At 38.4% G+C, this 21,319-nt stretch overlaps 1 protein-coding gene across 9 annotated transcripts in view; it reads left to right on the top strand.

Annotated features, from left to right (window-relative positions):
* The window catches only part of MYO1B (myosin IB), a 153,912-nt gene that overhangs the window by 102,468 nt on the left and 30,125 nt on the right, over positions 1-21,319 (top strand). For all 9 annotated transcript variants that reach the window (XM_042445911.1, XM_042445910.1, XM_042445905.1 and 6 more), the window contains 6 exons: positions 3,431-3,535; positions 9,776-9,838; positions 14,767-14,967; positions 15,327-15,553; positions 16,208-16,408; positions 21,212-21,305. In XM_042445911.1, the coding sequence (XP_042301845.1) occupies positions 3,431-3,535; positions 9,776-9,838; positions 14,767-14,967; positions 15,327-15,553; positions 16,208-16,408; positions 21,212-21,305 (891 nt within the window). The remainder of the gene's footprint in view (positions 1-3,430; positions 3,536-9,775; positions 9,839-14,766; positions 14,968-15,326; positions 15,554-16,207; positions 16,409-21,211; positions 21,306-21,319) is intronic.

The raw sequence follows: 21,319 nt of genomic DNA, 5'->3' as shown, positions 1-21,319 counted from the left end.
CTAGGCTTTGTGGGTTTCCTTGAAGAAATAACCTGTGCTTCAAGTCTCCCCCCCCCCAATTCTTAAAACCTGGACATTTAAGTAAATTTAATCTGATATTATCTACCCACCCTCCCACACTTTTAAGTCAGGCCTGATTTAACAATTTGGACTTAGCCTTGGTTTGGTTTGAACAGATTTATGCCTGAACTTAGATCTGAACAGAAATGTGGAAATTTGAATTTTTGTCTTGCCCATTGATTTGGCTTGGGAAATAAAAATGACGTTGACTTCTTTCCTTAATGTGGAATGTTTTTTAAAGCAAGCAAACAAACAAACAAACAAACAAACAGAAAAAACAGAAACCCTTAGTCCCTGCTAATGAAAAATGAGCAGAAGCTCACCAACCTTCCCCCAAAGCACTGTGGGGAATGCTGAGATTCTTGCTCCACACTGAAAACTAGAGCTTCCATTCCACTCTCCCTATGCTGGCATTTCTATTTTATGGTTCTCTTTGGCAGCATCTTGGAGAAGAGGGCTGGATTTGTGTTTGTGAGCTGAGCTTCTAAAAAAGGTTGCAGACACAGTGGCCTATGAAGGAAGGGAAGCATTAGAGAAATAAGACACTCAGAGCCATCAATGTTTGTCTGCCTTCCCTCATCATCACTGCACTCTTCTTGAAAAAGTGTGGCATCTATTGTAGGGTACCTACAGGATTCCAGGCTACATTTATTTTACTGCCCATTACACTAAATCAGCCGAAGTGCATTTGACCTAATTGGTCTGAAGTGGTCTGATTTAACTAATAATCTGGATTTGCCTAAATTTGGGTTAGGACAGCAACTCTGACGATTTCAAGGTTGGCAAATCAGCAGTTCTAGGCCCAAGCTCAGTGGAACAGAGTGAGCTCCCATCACTAGTCCCAGCCTCTGCCAGCCTAGCAGTTCAAAAGCATGTAAAAGTGCAAGTAGATAAAGAGGTACCACTTTGGTGGGAAGGTAAACACCATCATGTGCAGTCATGCTGGCCACATGACCATGAGATTGTCTTTGACAAGGCTGACTCTTCAGTTTATTAACAGAGAAGACCACCACCCCCTACATTTGGACACAACTTGACAATCTTGTCAAAGGGGAAACCTTTACCTTTACCTTTTTAAATTTGGGTTGTATAGCCCCACTTAAAACCCATTATTCATTGGCATACTTAGGTTGCTCAATAATCTAATCCTTCATCGCCTCAGACATTTTTGAAAAGTAGTATTTGACTTTCTTACCATATGGTCACCTCATTCATTTTTTTAAAGTATTTTTATTACAAAGAATTTCCAGTATAATAAAACAACTATGGTGGATTTAAGAACAGAAAATACTATTACTAAAAGAACAGTGCTCCTGTGGTGCGCAGTGTCAAAACTCCATACTGCCAGAGCGCCCAGAAGCCAGCCCAAGAGTAGGCAACCAGGTGGTGTCAAGTCAGCTTCTGGATGGCTTCAGAGCATGCAGTATGAAAACACCACACTCTGAAGCTGCCCAGATGGCTGCACAAAGGGTGGTCAGTTTCGCCCCTAAATCTCCATATTCCTTTACTAACAATACTTCAACACCTTCCAAAGGATTTTCCCATATAATCATTAAGTCATCTGCAAATGCCCTTAACATAAAAGTGTCCATTTTACTGTTCACATCTTTAATTAGAGAATTAAAGGTCACCTCATTCTTGATATTTAATAAGCAAATTTACTAATTCCTTTTACTAGATTCAACAGTCAATCAGCAGTAGCAATTACAAATGGGTCACGTTGCCTGAGCAATTTTTAAAAAGATTTAGCTGAGACATAATTAAGCACAAATAATATCTTTGCACCTTAGACCCCAGGATGAGGAACATAAATCCCTCCAGATCTGACTAGAGTGCATCTCCCATGAACCATGAACAGCTGTACTGCACTTGCAATTTAGGTCATGTTGCTAGACCTACATTTGGGGAAGGAGGATAGCTCCAATAGTAGGTTGTTTGTGTTGTGTGCAGTTGATTGCACATTGGTACCCTGACATCTCAAGTTAAAAGCAACAGTTGGTAAAACCTTGGTTGAAACAATCAATATATGTTGGAGTGTGTGTTTTATATTCATTCTTTTTGGGGATTTGCATGTGCTGTAAGGTGTCCTGAAGGTTTCTAACAGAAAGACAGCATGACAAAATTTTAATTTATTGTATTGATTTATTTTAAACGGCTAAGGAGTGAAGTTGGCTTAGGTTACACACACATATAATACAAGAACAACATGCATATGCACAGTTGACTTTTTAACATCTCAGAATTATGCGTTGGTGTATTTCTACACATGCAGATTTTGGTTTCAAACTAACAATATATTTAATACCAACAACAACTAATGCTCTTTAAAAAGTGTTGGAATAAAAGTTCCAATGAAGTGTTCCCTGCAGGTTTGATCAAGGAGAAATGTCAGGTTAATTTGCTTCTCCCCGAGGCTATTGTGCTAGGAATATTTAGCATTATGTATTTTGTCTGTCACAAAGTCTTTCTTATTGTTATTATATATTACAGCTCCTATTATGCCCTATTTGTTTTTCATTGCAAGATGAAATGACTGCCACATCCAAAATATTTTTTATGGCTAATGTCCTCCCCAACATTTGAGTTGAGCAAGGGCAGTAGTTACTTATCATCATGATTGATTCATTGAGTGATAAACATATAAAACAGATAAAAATATATAAGAAATCAGCTGAGATTTAGTAGGTATGCTTAACATTGATATTCTGAATTTCAGCAAGGATGAGTGTGAATTGTAATATATAGATAGGAAAGAATGTGATTACAAAAAATAAAATTTATAAAATGATTAGATGAGAGTAGCAGTGCAAGAAGTCTCAAGGATGGCTAACTGATGCTAAAGTGAGCCAAGGGGTCAGTACTGTAATTTCTTGATCACAAAATGGCACTGTCATTTTAAGATACAATGTTCTTTCAGTTAAACAGACAGTGTGCTATTGGTTTTAAACAAGCAGGCTCAGAATTATTTTAAAAGGGAGCTATTCTGGAAATTCCCAAGGCCTAAAAATATATTTCTACCTTTCTCTCAATATGGTACCCAGAGTAGCTGATACGGCAGACAGACAGATAGATATTTAATGTGGGAGGGAAACATTTCAAAGAAATGTACCATTTTACTAGGGTTCAGATTGAATCATTCTTTCATGTTGTTTCCAACTTGTATGCTTCCCCCCCAAAAAAAGACAAATATCATAAAGGGGATACATTATTTAGATAACTTCAGGTGTGGAGAGGGATTTTCCCCTTTCCCCCTCTGCTGTGCCCTTTAGGACAATCCTTCCTGAGCTGGTATTTACATTAGAGAAAATCATAATTGGATGCATTTGTAGTAAACCCTCCATGTGTGACTGTTGCTTGCTTTTGTTCACAGGAGAACAGTTTTGAGCAATTCATTATTAACTACTGCAATGAGAAGTTGCAGCAAATCTTCATTGAACTTACGCTAAAGGAAGAGCAGGAAGAGTACATACGAGAGGTAACAATGCCTTGTTTCCTGTGTCTCTATTTGCTGCTTTTGGTTCTGTTGACTCCCAATATTTCAAGCCCACTGTGAAATGTTTATTCCTGTTGCTGTTTGCCTTAGTGTAGTTTTTCTTGTCATCTGTTATGACCTTGTCAGGTAGAAAACTGAGCTGTCATATTGATGCTGTCTTAATGGAACATGAATGTTAGTAGCCCTGAAACCAAATATATGGTTGAAAGGGCACAGACTAAAAGTGAAAGAGCAATTTGTACCCAAGCTGGCAGAGGTATCCTTCAGATAAGCATTTACGGAGTGGGAGATTGCATCCAAGACTGTTGTTAGGGGAATGGAGGCTTGATGGGCTATTTTGCTTCCTCTTTGTGTTTGAATGGCCTGAGCTTCTCCAGAAGAGATTCATTTATGGAAGAGGAATCACTCTTTCCCATTTTTAAATGAGGATTTTTTTACCTTTTCTTATAACACATGTTATTTTTTAAAGCACTCTAAACTGTGAAACCATAGATATTGCAACTAAATCCTGCAGTGTTATCAAATGTTAATTTGGAGGAAGAATGGAAGGAAGAGGATCATCACTGCCCCTTCTCTTCCACTCCCTACTGTTTTCTCAAACTCTTTCACTCTCCATTTAAACTAATTTCCTTCCAGCTCCAATAATTAGGCAATCTATTAGCATGCACAAGTCCAAATCAATTTAATATTTGAATATTTTGTAACTCTATTATTTTGGACATTTTGAGATATAGAATTATAACTCTGTTTAGTTCACTGAGAATTTTAGCTGCTTTTTTGGTCAGCCTAAAGCCTCAGGCTCATAAATAAGATAAATGCTCACATCATTCTAGATATTCTGTACACTTATTTAAATACTACAGTTTTCATATCCATATTTGAATTTCAGATATTTGGCACATTGCCTTTATGCTAATAGTTTGGGTCATCACTTTGATTCATAAGTTTTTCTTCAATTGCATGTTTATTGTCTCCTGATGTATCACGGTCATTGATAAAATGTTAAGAACATTTGAATACAAACTTCCCAGGGGGGGGTGGGGGAGCCAAACAATTACTGCACAGTCAACCTGACATCAGTAACAGAAAAGATTCTAGAGCAGATTATTAAACAGTCTGTAAGTACTGTTAAGAGTTATAGAAATGTACTTGCTATTGTTATATCCTTGCCAAAAAAAAAAAAAAAACTCAAAAAATGTGGGCTAGACAATGCTAGTGTTAGGTGGATCTGTAGTTGGCCGATAGACTAAAGGGTGCTCACCAATGGCTTCTCTTCATCCTCCATATAAGTAACTAGTGGGGTGCCACAGGGTTCTGTCTCAGGCCCATCTTTATCAATTACTTGAATCATGGAATAGAGGGTGTGTTTATCAGATTTGCAGATGACGCCAAATTAGGAGGAGTAGCTAATATACCCCAGAGGACAGGGTCAGAATTCAAAATGACGTTAACAGATTAGAAAATTGGGCCAAAACTAACAAAATGAATTTCAGGGGGAAATGTTAGTAGAAAAGTCTGAGATATAGGATGAGTGACCCCTGGCTTGACAACAGTACAGTAGGCCCTTGGTATCTGCAGGGGGATCCCCCCGAAGATACCAAAGTCTGCGAATTCTCAAGTCTCATTGTATTCAATGGTGGTGCAGTTGCACCACCATTAAGGACAATGGGATGTTGCCACCCTGGCCTCCCAAAGCCTGCCTTGCTTCTCTCACCATGGCAGGCAGCAGGAGGTGCCTCCTCTTCCTCCTCCTTCCTCTGCCTTTTCCTCCTCCCTTTCTTCCCTCTGCCACCTCTTCCTCCTCCTCTTCCCTCTCTGCCTCCTCCTCCTTCTTTTCCTCTTCTTCCTCTGCTGCTGTCCCCTCCATGCGGGCTTGCCATCTGCTGATGGTAAGTCTGCAGATACCAAGGGCCTACTGTACATGGAAAAGAGGAGTCTTAGTAGACCACAAGCTAAATCTGAGTCAGCAGTGTGATGCAGCAGCTAAAAAAGCCAGTATGATCCTATGATGCATCAGTAGGAACGTAGTGTCTAGAATGAGGGTAGTATAGTATCATACTATTCACTCAGGTTCTGGTTAACACAATTCAAGAGGGATATTGACAAGTTGGAGTGTGTCCAAAGGAGGACAACCAAAATAGTGAAAAATCTGGAAACAGTGCCTTGTGTGGAGTGCATTAGGGAGCTAGGTATGTTCAGCCCAGAGAAGAGAAGGTCAAGACAAGATATGATAGCCCTGTTTAAATATTTGAAGGGATGTCATATTGAGGATGGATCAAGCTTGTTTTCTGCTGCTCCAGAGAATCAGACCTAGGGTTGCCATATCCCGCCCCCCGGCGGGACAGTCCCGTTTTGGGCGGTGCCGTCCCGATCCCGGTCCGGTGCCCAAACCGGGACAGCCCCGCCCACCGCGGCCACCTCAGCCGCCGCGGCGGCTCCAAGGCCTTGCTGAGGCCTGGGAGGGCTCTCCACGGTTGGAGCTCCAGCCGCGGAGTCGCTCCCTCCTGGGCCCCAGCAAGGCCAGGGAGGAGGAGGAGGAGGCCGCTTCCCACCGCGGCGATGGCCGCGATGACAGGCGGCCCTCGCCCTCCTTCCCAGCCTGGGAGCCGGCTGAGGCTTCCTCCCAGGCCGGGAAGGAGGAGGGGGCCGTTTGCCACCGCGGCAATCGCCGCGATGACAGGCGGCCCTCGCCCTCCTTCCCGGCCTGGGAGCCGGCCGAGGCTTCCTCCCAGGCTGGGAAGGAGGAGGGGACAAGGTTTAAAAATGTAGGACCCTTTTTTTTTAATTTCCTGTCTAGGAAATTAAAAAAAAAAAGGTCCTACATTTTTAAACCTTTTCCCACATTTGTCCCGGTTTTCAGTTCACCAACTATGGCAACCCTAATCAGACCCAGAGTGATGGATTTAAACAAAAAGAAAAGAGATTCCACCTGAACTTTAGGCATAGACTTCTAGCAGTAAGAGCTGTTCGGTAGTAGAATATATTGCCTCAAAAAGTGGTGGCCATGTGTCGGGGGTGCTTTGATTGTGAGTTCCTGCATGGCAGAATGGGGTTGGACTGGATGGCCCTTAGGGTCTTTTCCAACCCTATGATTCTATGATTCTCTGCCATAGCAGATCAATCTGTGGAATACCACAAATGGCAATTATGACAACAGTTTGTACTGTTCCTAGACCAGGCAGGCAAGACAAGCCTATGTATGTGGCTGGGTGAACATTCAGGCTATTGCTACAGTGCTTGCTTATTGAGAATTAATATTACTTATGGATATATACACACACATGCATATAGACATACACTGCATGAACTGACAGGAAATGTGGAGACATCTGTTTGAGAAATCATTCTGTTTTTTGGTATGAGACGCCATAATACTGTATTCAAAAAGCTCTGGCTATACCTTACTGCTTTCCCCCATGGTGCTATTTCCTGATTCCTAGTTTAGTTGCAAATGAACATCAAAATTATGGGAGGGCAGGAAAGGAAAGCTGGGTATTTATTGTATTATTCACTGAAATGGCACTATTTGTTTCTTAAGATTTGATTTCTAAGACATTTTTTTTTTTTTTTTGCAAAGGTTAACTGATGAGCCTGGTTGGAAGTTTCTCTTAATGTTTCATTTAAATTTAGCATTTTTCCTCTTGAAGATGAGATTTAAAATGAGAAAAAAATTCTGGGCTTCTTGAGGCGAAATTGTCATTTCCTTCTAAACACTCCAAGATGCACAAAGCGTTTATTGACCTTAGGCTTTGCACTAAAAGGATTTGGCTCTTTTCCAGTTAAGTGCATGGGAAATTGACACAGATTGGGGGACTGGAATGGAAAGCAAATCTGGCAGTCATTCAAGGACACTTATTTTGCTCCAGCATCATTAATAGGCCTGTATTTTGGGCAAAATGCTTAGGTCCTTAAAGCCTCAAATAATAATAGTGATGGGGAGTACGGGTACAAACCAAAATCCCAAACAAAGAAATAAACCAATCCTTCCTCTTAATTGGAATTATATATTCCCCCCTTCTACTCTCTCATCCATCCAGCCTTTAGTATGAGCACAAACAGTTATGCTTGCTGGAATTATCCATTGGTATTGTTTTCCTATGCTTCATCCTTTAGATACTTGATTACATGCCCCTAAGTTTTGCCTTTGACTTACCTACAGACTACATCAAAATCCATAATTTCGGCCCCAAAACCTGATCTTGACTTACATGTGAGGTCAATTTATAGTTGAGTATACTGTATATGGTAACCTGGGATTGTGAGGTGAAAAGTGTCATGAATACATGCACTCTCTTAAACTATAAGGGTGTCTTTATTAAGGCTTAGGGACAATAGTGCATCACATTTGGCGGTCACCTGGTTAAGGAAGACTGATTTAATGATGTGTACTTGGTGAGTCCCCAGTTGTAGACTTCAGTGAAGAAATGGCACAGATACATTAAAACATTCCACCAAATATGACTCCAGCTGGGACTGCTGGTGTTCTACAGTTTTTTTAAAGAAGGAAAACAATTGAATGCCTAATATTTAGTTGGCCTTAAGCTGGAAGCTCATGGGAATCATGGGGGGAAATAGTAAAAAAATAATGTTCCTAATACTTTTTGGAGGGGTTTCTTCAAGTGAAGAGGGGGAAATAACACAGTGGTGAGGGAACAGATTATTTACAGATTTTTTTGTGACTGCAAGAAGACATGGAGAAATGTGTAGAGAGAGGATTCACACTATCAAAGGCAGCGTGTTGCTCCCAGAGACTTAAAAGATCCTGACTGAACATGCAGGAGCATAATTCACCACCTCTTGTCTAGCTGTGGTAACTTGCTCCTCCGCTTTCTCCAGGGCTGCACAGCTATTCTTCCACCCTCTCTGGGACTGCACGGCTGCTGCTCAGCCCTTTCCAGGAGCTGTGAGGCTTCTCCTCAGCCCTCTCCAGGGCCACACACATGCTCTCCCCTGGTGGCAGAGTGGCTGCTCCCTGAGGCTGTGCAGGGGCATGCCCAGCCACGAATGCACACTCCTGCATGCCCCAGAAGTCCACCAAATGTCTCCCCACCAGTGGCCGCATAGGGTGACACCAATTTTAGGGATGCCACAAACTGCTGCTTCTGCTGCTATTTTTATTATTTAGGACTGAGTCCAAAATTGTCTGCATTTCACCACTATATTGGAAGGCATAAAATAGAACAGCCACTTTGGTGATGGGAGATGAGCGCAGTTAGATTCCTGTCATGAAAGGACTCATTGACCCAGTTCAGTTGCCAGAATAAGCCAAGGTTCTGTAGCAACCCAAGGATGTCTTTCACGATCAGTATGCTGATGCATGATTTTTGGATTGCTCTAAGTAGAAGTAGCTAAGTAAACCATTGACCTTCAGTCCTTCATTTCCTTATTGCAATGTGATCTCAAATCCAGCATTCAGCATTATCTCCCTTTCTCAAAAAGCCAGAGAAATAATATATTGATTATTATGAGTGTGTTTCTCTGGTTTATTGAGGAGAGAGACAAGCTTAAATGCTGTATTCTCCTGGATTGGATGTCATAAATTACAGATGGAGAGCCCATTGTTTGTTTAATTTCTCCCACTTCCAGCAGGACAGGAGCCATGTCCTAGGCTGTTTCAGTACCTTTAGAATTCTGTCTCGCCACATTTGAATACACATTCTGCTTTGAGTTTGTAGTGAATAGTGATGATAGGCCACATGGAGAAGGCCTGCTGTTACCATTAGTGCAGCAAAATAGGCACACAGGCGCTGATTTAATCTGAAAACTTTAAGTTGTAATGTCTTTGATGCCTTTCCTTGCAAATGACTTCCTCAAAAGCATTTTATTTAATAGTAATTGAAGGCTGCAGTACTATTGACACTTGGAGGTTGAATTAAGTATAACTTAATTCCGATTCACATCTCATTCACACTTGCACGGAATCAATTTATTGAAAAAGATGCAGTAAAAAATCAGTATCAAAAAGACATGTGTTAAATGGGTCTAGTGCATGGCCCCTCTCTCCAAACCATTTCAGTGATTTGGTGCAAGTGCAAACCAGAGTCATTTAAACCGCTTCAAACTGGTTTACAAACTGCTTTAAAACGTAGTGGAAATGAGGCCAAGAAAAACCATATTTGCAAGTAATCCTGTTGGTTTATGTTTATGTTGCCAAATAATAATACAGATTTATTTACTTCAGTCATTATTTCTTTCCTCATTTTCTGTATATTGTTTTTATAGGGCATTGAGTGGACCCATATTGAATACTTCAACAATGCTATAATCTGTGACCTCATAGAAAATGTAAGTCATAATGAAAACACACAAAATTTGTAACTTTTGCATTTTTTAATTCTGCTGATACTTAAGCAGTTTTCAGGTATAAAGGAATTATTGTGATTGAATGTAATATTAGTTTAATTTTTCTTCTTGGGAAATGTACCATAGAGTAAAACTTATAATGTCTTACAAAGCATACACTCTTTGCTTGACCAGTAGAAATATTGTGACTGTATATAATATTTGTTTATTATTTTTTTTCTGGGGGAATGTACCATAGAACAAAACTGCTAGTGCCATACTAAACATATACACTTAATAGATAATGTCCCTGTGAAAGGGAATTCATGAAAGGCTTTTTAAAAGAAGTTATCTCAGCAGTTCTGTTCTCCAATACATAAGATAATAGTAGATGGAAATATTGCTTTGTTTCAATTTATGTTTCAAGTGCTGTTGTGGACAATACTGTAATTCCTATTCTCTGTCTATATGTTTAGTGTCCCATTAGTTTAGAGATGGACATCTTTGTGTTGTTGTGATCACAGTATTGACCCCCTTGTGACCTACACTAGTTACATACCCACTAAAAATGCTTCCCCCTGCACACACCACAAGTGACAGAAAGGTCTACACTGGGGGGGGGGATGGAACATCTCCTCACTTTAAAGAAAGCCTTGAACCATACTTTCGAGGAGAATCACTGCTTCCGGAGGTGCCAAGAATGGCAATTCTAATTTGCTGTGTTTTTAAATGTTTGGTCTGCAAGGAACATAGGCCCACAAAAATTGAATGGTGGTGTGAGTTAGTTCCTTGGCAACAGTCTGAAATGGTCAGTGACATGTATGAGTGTGTGTGTGTGTGTGAGAGAGAGAGAGAGAGAGAAAGAGAGGGAGAGCGGTGGGGAAGGGGAGATAATGCTTTCTTCTCTCAGCTTTTTAAATCAAAGGTGAACTTTGCGTTGCAAGTTGACATCACAATGAAAGTTTGTGGGGAAGATGAGTGAAAGGAATTTGTCTGACCATATTACAAATTGTGGGGAGGCTTTGAATACCTAGCACAAATTGCATTGTTTTCAACTATAGGGGCCGGGAAGAGGTCAGCAGGAGGAAGTAGGATGAAAGGCTCTTACTGAATAGACAGACCAAATGTCCCAAGCAGCTACTGAGCAGCAACAGTAGTGAAAGGTGACAGTGCCAGAGGATCTCATAGAGACAACAGCAGTGGCACCATATATAACACCTGTTAGTACTGTACAGAAGGAGGCATGGCACCCGCCCCCCATCATCATTTGAAGATTTTACCAGGGAAACCCTATAATGAGACAATCCATAATGAAACAAGAAAAAAATTGAATATTCACAGTGAACTACTAAGGTAGAGCAGATGACAACTTGTTGTAATGAGGGGGCTAATGACACAAGTGACCTCAAGCTAAAATGCAGACCAGCTGTCAAAATAAACAAGTCTGAAGTTGCACAACCCATGTTAAAGGGACATGGAATGTGAGAAATATAAACCAAAGGAAGCTAGACACAGTAAAACAAGACGTGTGATATATAAACATTGCAATTTTAGGAGTGAACAAGTTAAAATGGATAAGAATGGCCATTTTGGGTCAGATAATTACATTTTACTCAGGAAATGAAAATCTATAAAGAAACAGAGTGGCATTTATAATAAGAAGAAATATAGCAAAAAGAAGGTCAAAGGATATAATGTAAAGTCTGAGTGAATCATATCAATAAGGAAAAACTCATTAATATGAACATATTCAAAGTACATGCTCCAAACACAGAGGCAAAAGAAGATGAAATTGAGAAATTTTATGTGGGAGTCCAAGAAGCCTCCACACAAAAATAGGACCTCTTGCTATTCATAGGTAACTGGAACACAAAAATTGGAAATGGAGCAGAATCAAATAATGTAGGAAAATTTAACCTGGATCAATAAATGAAGCAGGAAAAAGACTGACTGAATTCTGTGAGGCCAACAATTTGTTCATTGCAAACACATCTTTCAACCAACCCAAGAACTGACTGTATACATGGACATTACCTGATGGCCTAGATAGAAATAAAATAGGCTACATCACTGGAAGCAGAAGATGGAAAAGCGCCAGTCTCCCTACAAAAATAAGACCAGGAACAGATTGTGGCCCAGACTATGAACTGCTAATAGCAAAAGTTAGAGTAAACCTAAGAAGAAGACGAAACCAACCATCATGCTTAAGTACAACCTGAAGAACATCACAAAAGAATTTAAAGACAAAGTGGAAAACAGATTTGCACTATTAATCCTAATTGACCAGGAGCCAGAAGAACTCTGGACTGAAGCCAGGGGCACTGTAAGAGAGAAAAGACAGTATCTGTAGCCAAAAAGAAAGAGAAGCCTCAGTGGTTGACAGCTGAAACTCTTCAAGCAGACATAGACCAATGTGAAACAAAAGGAAAAGATGACAGAAATAGAACCAGAACCCTGAGTGCAAATGCTGAATGACTTGTGTGCAGGGATAAAGAAAACTACTATAATAACCAATGCAGTGAAACAGAAGATAACAATAAAAAAAGAAAGGACAAGAGACCTCTTCAGCTACTTTCAAGAAATAAAGGAAAAATTAAGCCATGAGTGGGGAGTTCTGTGACCAGCAGATGAACATATTACATAATTAAGAAGAAATAACTAGATGGTGGAAACAATACATGGACAAATTATATAAAAGGGATGAAAGAATGGCCAAGCATGGATTCTGCCTCTGATTTTCCATTGTCCTAGTCCAATACTACTATGCCACATTGGCTCTTGGGGCAAAGGTATCAATTTCCATAATTTAATCTTATTAGTATTGAAGAGCTGGCCCTTGGGCTGCTCCCTCCTCCCTCATCTCACTGAGACTGGAAGCATTATCTCAAGTGCAAACCCGATGTTCCTTTTGTGTAAAAGGTCCCTTCTTATCATGTAATTTGAGATCTGTATGCAACAAGACCTGGAGGCAGGGAGAAACTGAGAGTGAGTTGATTTAATTTTTCCCTCAACTTCAAGCTCGGTTCAGCTTTCAAAAGCCTGTACCCCAGCAATTTATGATTTCATTGATTTCATTGCTCATCTTAAGAGTACACCAGAATTCTCTCTGAATATTTCCATGAAACCTATTAGCTTGACGTGCTAGTATGCTAGTAGTAGTCAAATTGACACCTCTTTGTAAGCAGATATTGTCTGACAGGCATCAGCTATGTGCTGAACTTTAGGTGTCCTGTTTGATCACTCAAAGCTCTTTCTTCTTGAAATGTTCTGTCAGTATTGTGAGTAGTCACGTTATGAAACTCTGAGTCATGATAAGAAAGATATTCACCAAGTGTTCTGAATATATGTGGAAAATGGCTGTTAAAATGAACTGTGGGAGAATGGCAGCCACCATTTTCATCTCCCTTCAGCATTGTTGAGATGCATAGTATTGGGGAATTCCTTGGTCTTGCATGAGAAATTAAGACCCACTAGTTTCCCAAAAGGCCTGCAGTTGGTGGAGCTGAAAACAAACATCACTCATGTATTAAGATCAATGTAACTGCCTGAATTTTTGGATTTTCCTTGCAGTCATGGCTAAAATCGTCTTCATGATCTTCCACTATATTATTGAATCCTTCTAGCCCAGTGCTGCCCATTTTGACTGGCAGCAACCTTCTAGAGTCTGAAGCTGGGTTGTTTCCATCATTGTCCAACTAGAGATGTCAGGCATTGAACCTGGAATGTTCTCCATGCAAAGCACAGGGCTCAGCCACTTAGTTGGCGCCTCTTCATTCCTCCTCTTGGTGTCTGAAGGAGCCTGCTGGCTGTTAGGCAAAGTTGTGCCCACTCTGAGTCAGCCCTTGGAGGGAAGTGTGGTTGCAAATAAAATGATGGATTGATTGAGGAATCAGCAGTTTTCCTTTGACAGTTGGCAAAATTGAGAAAGAGGAGAGATTCCAGTCTGCTAATCTGCTGTTGCCAGGTGCCACTTTTTCACTGAGAGGATATTTCCCTTTTTTGTCATTTGTAGGGAAGGCACTTGGTGGTAGGGGTTTATCACGATGGGGAAAAGTCTAATTGTCTCTTCCTTTCCATTCTTTCTTACAGTGATCTTTCAGCCAGTGACAGACAGATTCTTTCTCAGACACTTGCAACATCAGTCTAAAGACTGTGGTTGAGGGATAAAAAGTTCTTAGGAATTTCTAAATGGAAAACTTTTAAAATGTCTTCTGAAATGGTGGGTGGGTGGGGAGAACTTCCAGTAGCCAAACTTTGGTTGGGGTGTGTGTGTGTTTTGGCCCCATACAGACTGCCAAAATAAAACTGCTTCAGGTCACTTTGGATGTATGCTACTTAAATGACACATGTGTCCTAAGAGTCTGGAAGCTGCGTCAAAGCTGCGCTCCAGTCCTTAGGACTTGATCGTGGCTTTGGCGCGACTTTCAGACTCTTAGGACGCATGCATCATTTAAAGAGCATACCTCCAAAGTGACCTGAAGCAGCTTTATTTTGGCCTGTCTGTATGGGGCATTTTGTTTCATAAAATAAGATGTGTGCCTTGATTTAGAGGGGAATGCATTTCCCAGAGGCTTGCAGAAACATATGTCCCCCTAAACGCAGACATAATTGTTGTTTTCATAATTGCATCACCAAAATTTAGTGGTAGTTGTTGGGGTGAGTGTGTGAGGGCCATATAGACCACGTATCAACCTTATGTCATCCACTGCTGTGATATCTCTGCATGCTGACTCAGATAAATTTGACCAAAGTATATGTTTTGTAACACAGTGGGAACTCTGGTTTTCAACTCCTTTTGATCTGCACTGTTTCCAGGCTAGGGTTTTACTATGTTCAAATTTGACCCAGTTTTTCAGTGTTTTACTGTGAACTGTTAAGGGATATATATGATACGCCTAAATAATGAAATGAAGCTTTTTGTTACATGGAAGAACCAGAATGGAATTCTTGCTATGCTTGATGAAGAATGCCTAAGGCCAGGGGCTGTTACTGATGAGACATTCCTAGAGAAGCTGAACCAGGTCTGTGCTACTCACCAGCACTTTGAAAGCAGGATGAGCAAATGTGCACGTTTTTTGAATGATACTTCTCTGCCGCATAGTTGCTTCAGAATTCAACATTATGCTGGCAAGGTAAATACATTTTTGTTGTTTGTCCACATTGCTGACATTCTAACTTGACATAATTAAAACATAATTTTGACCTTCTATGGAAAGATATAAGCCAAATATGTATGCACAGAAGAGAACCACAAGCACCATAGCTTTTCTTCCATGTTTTTCAGTACACCTCTTCCACAGCTGAAGAGACAAGTCAGGCTAGTGTAAAGTCACTTCCCAATGTGTTTATGGTTCAAAGTTTGGGGCTAAATTCTGAACATACAAAAGGAGCATTTAGGCAATGTGAATGAATTGTTCTTGGTGGCTGTTCCTCCACTGAGCCCCCAATTGATTATCTCTTGTTTATTGAGACTCTTGGTCTGCCCTTTTAGGTGATGTACCAGGTAGAAGGATTTGTTGACAAGAATAATGACCTGCTTTACCGTGATCTGTCCCAAGCCATGTGGAAGGCCAACCACTCCCTCATTAAAGTCTTATTCCCAGAAGGAAACCCTGCCAAGATTAATTTAAAGAGGCCCCCAACAGCAGGTTCACAATTCAAGGCTTCTGTGGCAACCTTGATGAAGAACCTGCAAACAAAAAATCCCAATTACATCAGGTAAAGTTCAAAGAATTAAAACAATTACTTTGAAAGTGGTTATTCTTAATATATTCAAAGCAGAACAATCAAGAAATTCAAAGGACGCCATTGAAAAAAAGAGGAAGCATTTTTATTTGATCATAGACAACCACTTAAAAAAAATGAAATAGTGGATTTATGGATTTACATATATGGATGCAATGTGACGATGAATTATTGTTAAACAAAGGAATGTACTTAATGATGGGAATATATGTACTAAGCCCAAGTAGAAGAATTTAGTCAACTGTCACATATTTAAATTATTTTTAAATAATATTTTAGTTTGTTTTTAAAGCAATGTATGGTTTTAAATGTATTTCTCCATTCTGCATCACCTCAGGAGTCTGGCAGAAAGAAAGGTTGTACATTAATCTATTAAATAAATAAATGCATAAATTAATATAAATTGAATTTATAACTGTTAATTTGAACAAGTCACCTTTTCCCCACTACTTTCTCATCAGGGGATACGTCTGGCACCAGCAGAGGCAAAGTCTGGATCCATACCATGGCACTCTTTATTTTTCAGATTTTGTAAAATATTGCTTTAAAACTGATTAGAAAAATCCTTTCATGTTGCCTAAAGATATGGCTGTATAAGTTTGTAAACATATGTTCTCTTGTTTGCAGGTGCATTAAGCCAAATGATAAAAAAGCAGCCCACATTTTCAATGAAGCACTAGTTTGTCATCAGGTTCATTATTTGGGTTTGCTAGAAAATGTCCGTGTTAGAAGGGCAGGATATGCATTCAGGCAACTGTATGAGCCTTGTCTAGAAAGATATAAAATGCTTTGTAAACAGACGTGGCCACAATGGAGAGGCCCTGCCAGGTAAGAGTTCAATTATTTATTCGAATCATACCCTTCTTTTCTCCCAGCAAAGGACCCAGTACTATGTCACTCAACCATGGTTAAGGGCAAAAGTGAGTAATTTATTTTTTGTCAGAGACAGAAAAGAGATGCATACTCCAAGCCACATTACATAATTCACAGTTTAGCAATTGTTAATGTTACATGTCTGTTTACCCAGGGAGAACCAGTTTTAAGAATTGACGTATGCATAGACCATTGCTAATCCATCTTTTTTGCCCTTCCTGGACTGTATGCTATGGAGACTTGATTATGGCATCATTGTTCCAGATAAAAAGCAATAATTTTGCATGCTGCTACAAAGGTTCCTAATATTAGTTGAAAGAAGTATGCAAAATTGGGGTCTCTGCTATACACTATTCAGATAATTTGTTTACATGTGAATGTGGCATAATCTGGGCAGGACAAGGAAAGTATTTAGCCAGGTACAAAGCAGTCATGAGGTCATTTGATGTTCCCAATTTAAACACCATGTCCATATTTACACCTGGAATATGATAGAAGAGGTGCAAAGATTGGACAAATACTGACTAAAAAGGTGGTCTGCTATGCTTATCTTAGTCTCTCTCACTTTTCAGACTAAATTATTTGAAAGTGTTCAGAATCTTTGCCAAGTTTTCCAATTTGAAATTAGAAATCTATTTTGTCCTATGAATATAGTTGGCCCTTTGTATCCATGGGGGTTCCGTTCCAGACCCCACCCCCCATGGATGACAAATTCTGCAGGTCCTCAAGTCCCATTCTCTTCAATGGCTGTGTGATGTGCATGTGACTGCTTTGGCACAGCCGCATGTATGCGTCACAATTGAAAATGGGGCAGGATAATTCACGGCTGCTCCAGTTTACAGATGAGAAGACTACGGATGGGAAGAGCTGACTGTATTTACATCCTGTTCAGCGCTGTACATGTTACTGAAATTAGGGATAGGTAAATCACTAATTTTCTGAACGATTTTAAATTTGTCTTGCATTTTTGCAAGTTTTTAGTCATGGTTATGTTCCATTTCTGCATTTAGGTGTAAATTATCAAAAATCAACATTAAATACATATATGGTGACATTTAAAAATATTTAAATTGCTTAGAAACTACTTCACAGCCTTTGGAGTACTTTCAAATTTAAGCTCAGATTTGTACAACAACGTGAGATGTACAGATAATGATATTTCATTTATCAATCATAAATGCTGAATTCAAAAAAATTCAGAAGAGAAGAAGAGAAGAGGTGTGAGAATGAATGAACTGTTGAAAGAAATCAAAGATAAAGAATCAAAGCTTAAAAAGTGTCCAAAGAAAAAAGAATTGATGGAAGAAATACAGATATTGCAAAAACAAATTTCAATTATATTAGTTGAAGAAATGGAGAAAAAGCTTAGATATACAAAACAAAAATATTTTGAATTTTCAAATAAACCTGGAAAGCTGCTTGCTTGGAAGTTAAGAAAAAGGGTAGAAAAGAGAACGATGGAAAATTAAAAGAAGAAAAAAATCTTCACAGAACACAATCAAATAAGAAAATATTTCTTGGTTATTACAAAAACTAGTTGCTCAAAGCTCAACAAATATGAGGAAATTAAGAATTTTAGAAAAGCAAAGATAGATCAAATTACAGAAGAACAAAAAATGAGCTAAATAAACTTTTACCATACAGAAACAAACAGAAGCAATTAGGAACAAAATCCGGGAAAGCTCCCGGACCAGACGGCTCCCTGCTAGCTATTATAAAAATTCGAATCATAATTGCCCCACCATCTCCAGGCAACAATGAAGAAATTTTGAAGGGAGGAACCCAGATTCATGGAAACTATCTTTTATAACCTGAACCTAAAGAGGATAAAGAAATTCTGAAACAACAAATTTTAGACCTATAGCACTCTTAAACAATGATTTAGAAGATATTTGCAACGATAATGGCTGAAAGATACAAAAAGATATTAAAGATTGGTTAAATAAAGATCAACTGGATTTCTTCCCAATAGGCACTTAAAAGAAAATATTAGACATAATCAACATTATTGATATTTGGAAAAAAGACCTGAATCAAAAGCAGCGCTAATTCCTCGACTCCGAGAAGGCATTTGAAATGTAAATTGGACCTTTATGTTGAATGTTTCTACAGAAAATGAACTTAGGCAATAATTTTATTAACTGGGTATCGGCACTTATCAAATTCAAAAGGCAAGAATCTTAATAACGGTGACCAACAGAACATGTAAATAGATTCGAAGGCACGAGACAGGTTGTGCCCCCTCTCTCCATTGCTAATACATTACAGTTGCTGAAGTGCTGAACAATATGATTAGAGGAGAAGAAGAACATAACAGGAATAAGACTCATAAAACAACGAATATAAAGTAAAGTCTACGCGACGAATATGTTATCACTTTAACAGACCCGCAGAATGTACTAGATCAATTACGCAAACGATAGAATAAATGGTAGATTAGCTGGTTTAAAAATCAACGAGAAAAAACAAGATGTAGTAATAATATGACGAAAAAACGAAAAACAACACTTGGCCCAAATTTCAAAGTTGTAATCCATAAAAAAGTTAAGTATTAGGGATCACATTAACAACGAAAAATTCGATTTATACAAAATAATTATGAAACAACATGGAAAGAAATAAAGCAAGACTTACAAAGAGGGCCAAATTGATCTTCCTGGATTGGTAGAATATCAACAGTAAAAAGAATGTTCATCCAAATTGCTATTTCTATTTCAAAACCTCCACTTATAGTAGACAACGACAACCTTTCCAAACCATGGGGAACAAGATTTAACAGCGTTCATTTGGAATAGGAAAAAAACCACGGATCAGATTGAAAGTAATACAGGACACAAAGAACAGGCGGTCTTACATTTTCCAAATTTAAATTTTATGTATGCCTGTCTAGATTGGATAAGTGATTGGATAAAACTTAAAGAAAAAATTACTACATTGGAAGGATATGGACTAACACATGGCTGGCATGCATATTTAATATATGATAACTTAAGTCAACAAAGAATTAAAATCATTTTGTCAGAAGATCTTTGATTCGTATTTGGCTTAAATACAAAACCGTTTAAAACACCAAAAATACCGGATGGACCTCCGTGAATGAAGCCTTCTATAGACAGAAAGAATGATAAAAAACAAAAAAAGAAAGGATAACATATATGGACCTATTGTTAAGTAAAAGGTGGACACAGATTAAAACTCCAAAGAAATTAACAAGAGGTATAACACATTGGTTCTGTACAGACAAATTAATGAGAGATATAATTGGACGAAAAAACAAGTCAAATTGAGATAGAAGAAACAGAGGTGGAAAAGCTTCTTATCAGGAAACTCACATCGTGTCTCAAAGCTTTACAAATTAATTTAAAACTAGAGATGGAAAGAAACAATTAAACAATACATGATCAGTTGGGCACAAAATATCGGGAAGCCAATCCAATTAGAAGAATGGGAAAAGAATTGGAATAGAGAATAAAACATGACGCTTATGTTGTACGACATAAAAGAATCATATTACAAAATACAATACGATGATGGTACCTAACACCGGAAAAATAGCAAAAATATATAAGCAACTAAACAGACACCTGTTTGAATTGTCAAAAACATAAGGTACAATGAAACACATGTGGTGGGATTGTCGCAGCAGCAAAAACTTTTGGTCAATCATACCATGAAGAAATGCAAAAAAACATCATAAATATGACGATTCCAGTTGTAAACCAATGTTATTTTTATTATTAGGCATGACAAATAAGGAATTGGAAAATACGCAGAAACATAATATTCTATTATCTCGACAGCTCGGACAGTATACCAAAAAATGGAAAAATAAGGCCGAACCCACAAAGGAAGAATGGATTAAAAAGATATATGAATCAATGGAAATGGACAAACTGACAATATTATTGAGAGATGGTAGTGAAGAACAATTTCATAAGGACTGGTCGCTAGTGATAAAATATCTATCTAGAGAAAAAGGACACTATGGTACAATGGTTTTTAATTTCTAAAATTATCCTATAAATATGGAAATGTATTCATTGTTACACTATCAAGTAAGGGAAATATAATTATATAAACTAAGTGAATATTATATGCTATAAATCTAAGTCTAGGGGAGTGAGTTAATAGATATGGAATTAATGTAGAAATATTACAGTAATCAATAACACAAAGGGAAAACAGAGGTTGGAGGGGAAAAAGGGATAATCAGAAAGTCAATGTTGTTGTTAAATAAGGACAACGGAATTAAGATATCCGAAGTAAAGGAGAGGAAGTACATTTTAGTTTAAATGTGTATATATAATGTAAGTAAGTGTATTTATGTGTGTGAGTGTTAGAGATGTTGTCGAAATGTTGTTGTTTCTTTTCCTTTATGTGTGTATTTTTTTTCTTCCTTTTTTTAATTAAAAAAATAATAATAATAAAAAAAATAAATGCTGAATTCCTAAAGCATTCCTAATTCAAACAGAATATACTTTCACTGTTTGGAAAATTTCACAATCTGGATGGAATTATTTTAACTCTATATCACTTATAGATCAGAGGTGTTGACTTCTATTAATCTGCTTATCATCATCACATCTGGAATGTCAGATTTTGTAAACAGAATGGGTGACTTATTGGCTTTTTTGTTTTTGTAAAGACAGCATCTGTGATAATGAGTAATAGTAATATGCTCATGGCAAATGAAGCATAAGTAAAGAATTGCTGGTTTTATGGTATGTGTAATAGCTTCCATTTTTGTTTGTTTTATAGAGCTGGTGTAGAAGTACTATTTGGTCAGTTAGAAATCCCTGAAGAAGAATTTTCTCTGGGTAGATCAAAAATCTTCATCCGCAATCCAAGAACAGTATGTCAACTAAT

Source organism: Sceloporus undulatus, chromosome 1 (assembly GCF_019175285.1).
Source record: "Sceloporus undulatus isolate JIND9_A2432 ecotype Alabama chromosome 1, SceUnd_v1.1, whole genome shotgun sequence".
NCBI lineage: Eukaryota > Metazoa > Chordata > Lepidosauria > Squamata > Phrynosomatidae > Sceloporus > Sceloporus undulatus.
The sequence above is the reverse complement of the archived record's forward strand: the minus strand, read 5'-3'. Positions and strand labels throughout refer to the sequence as shown.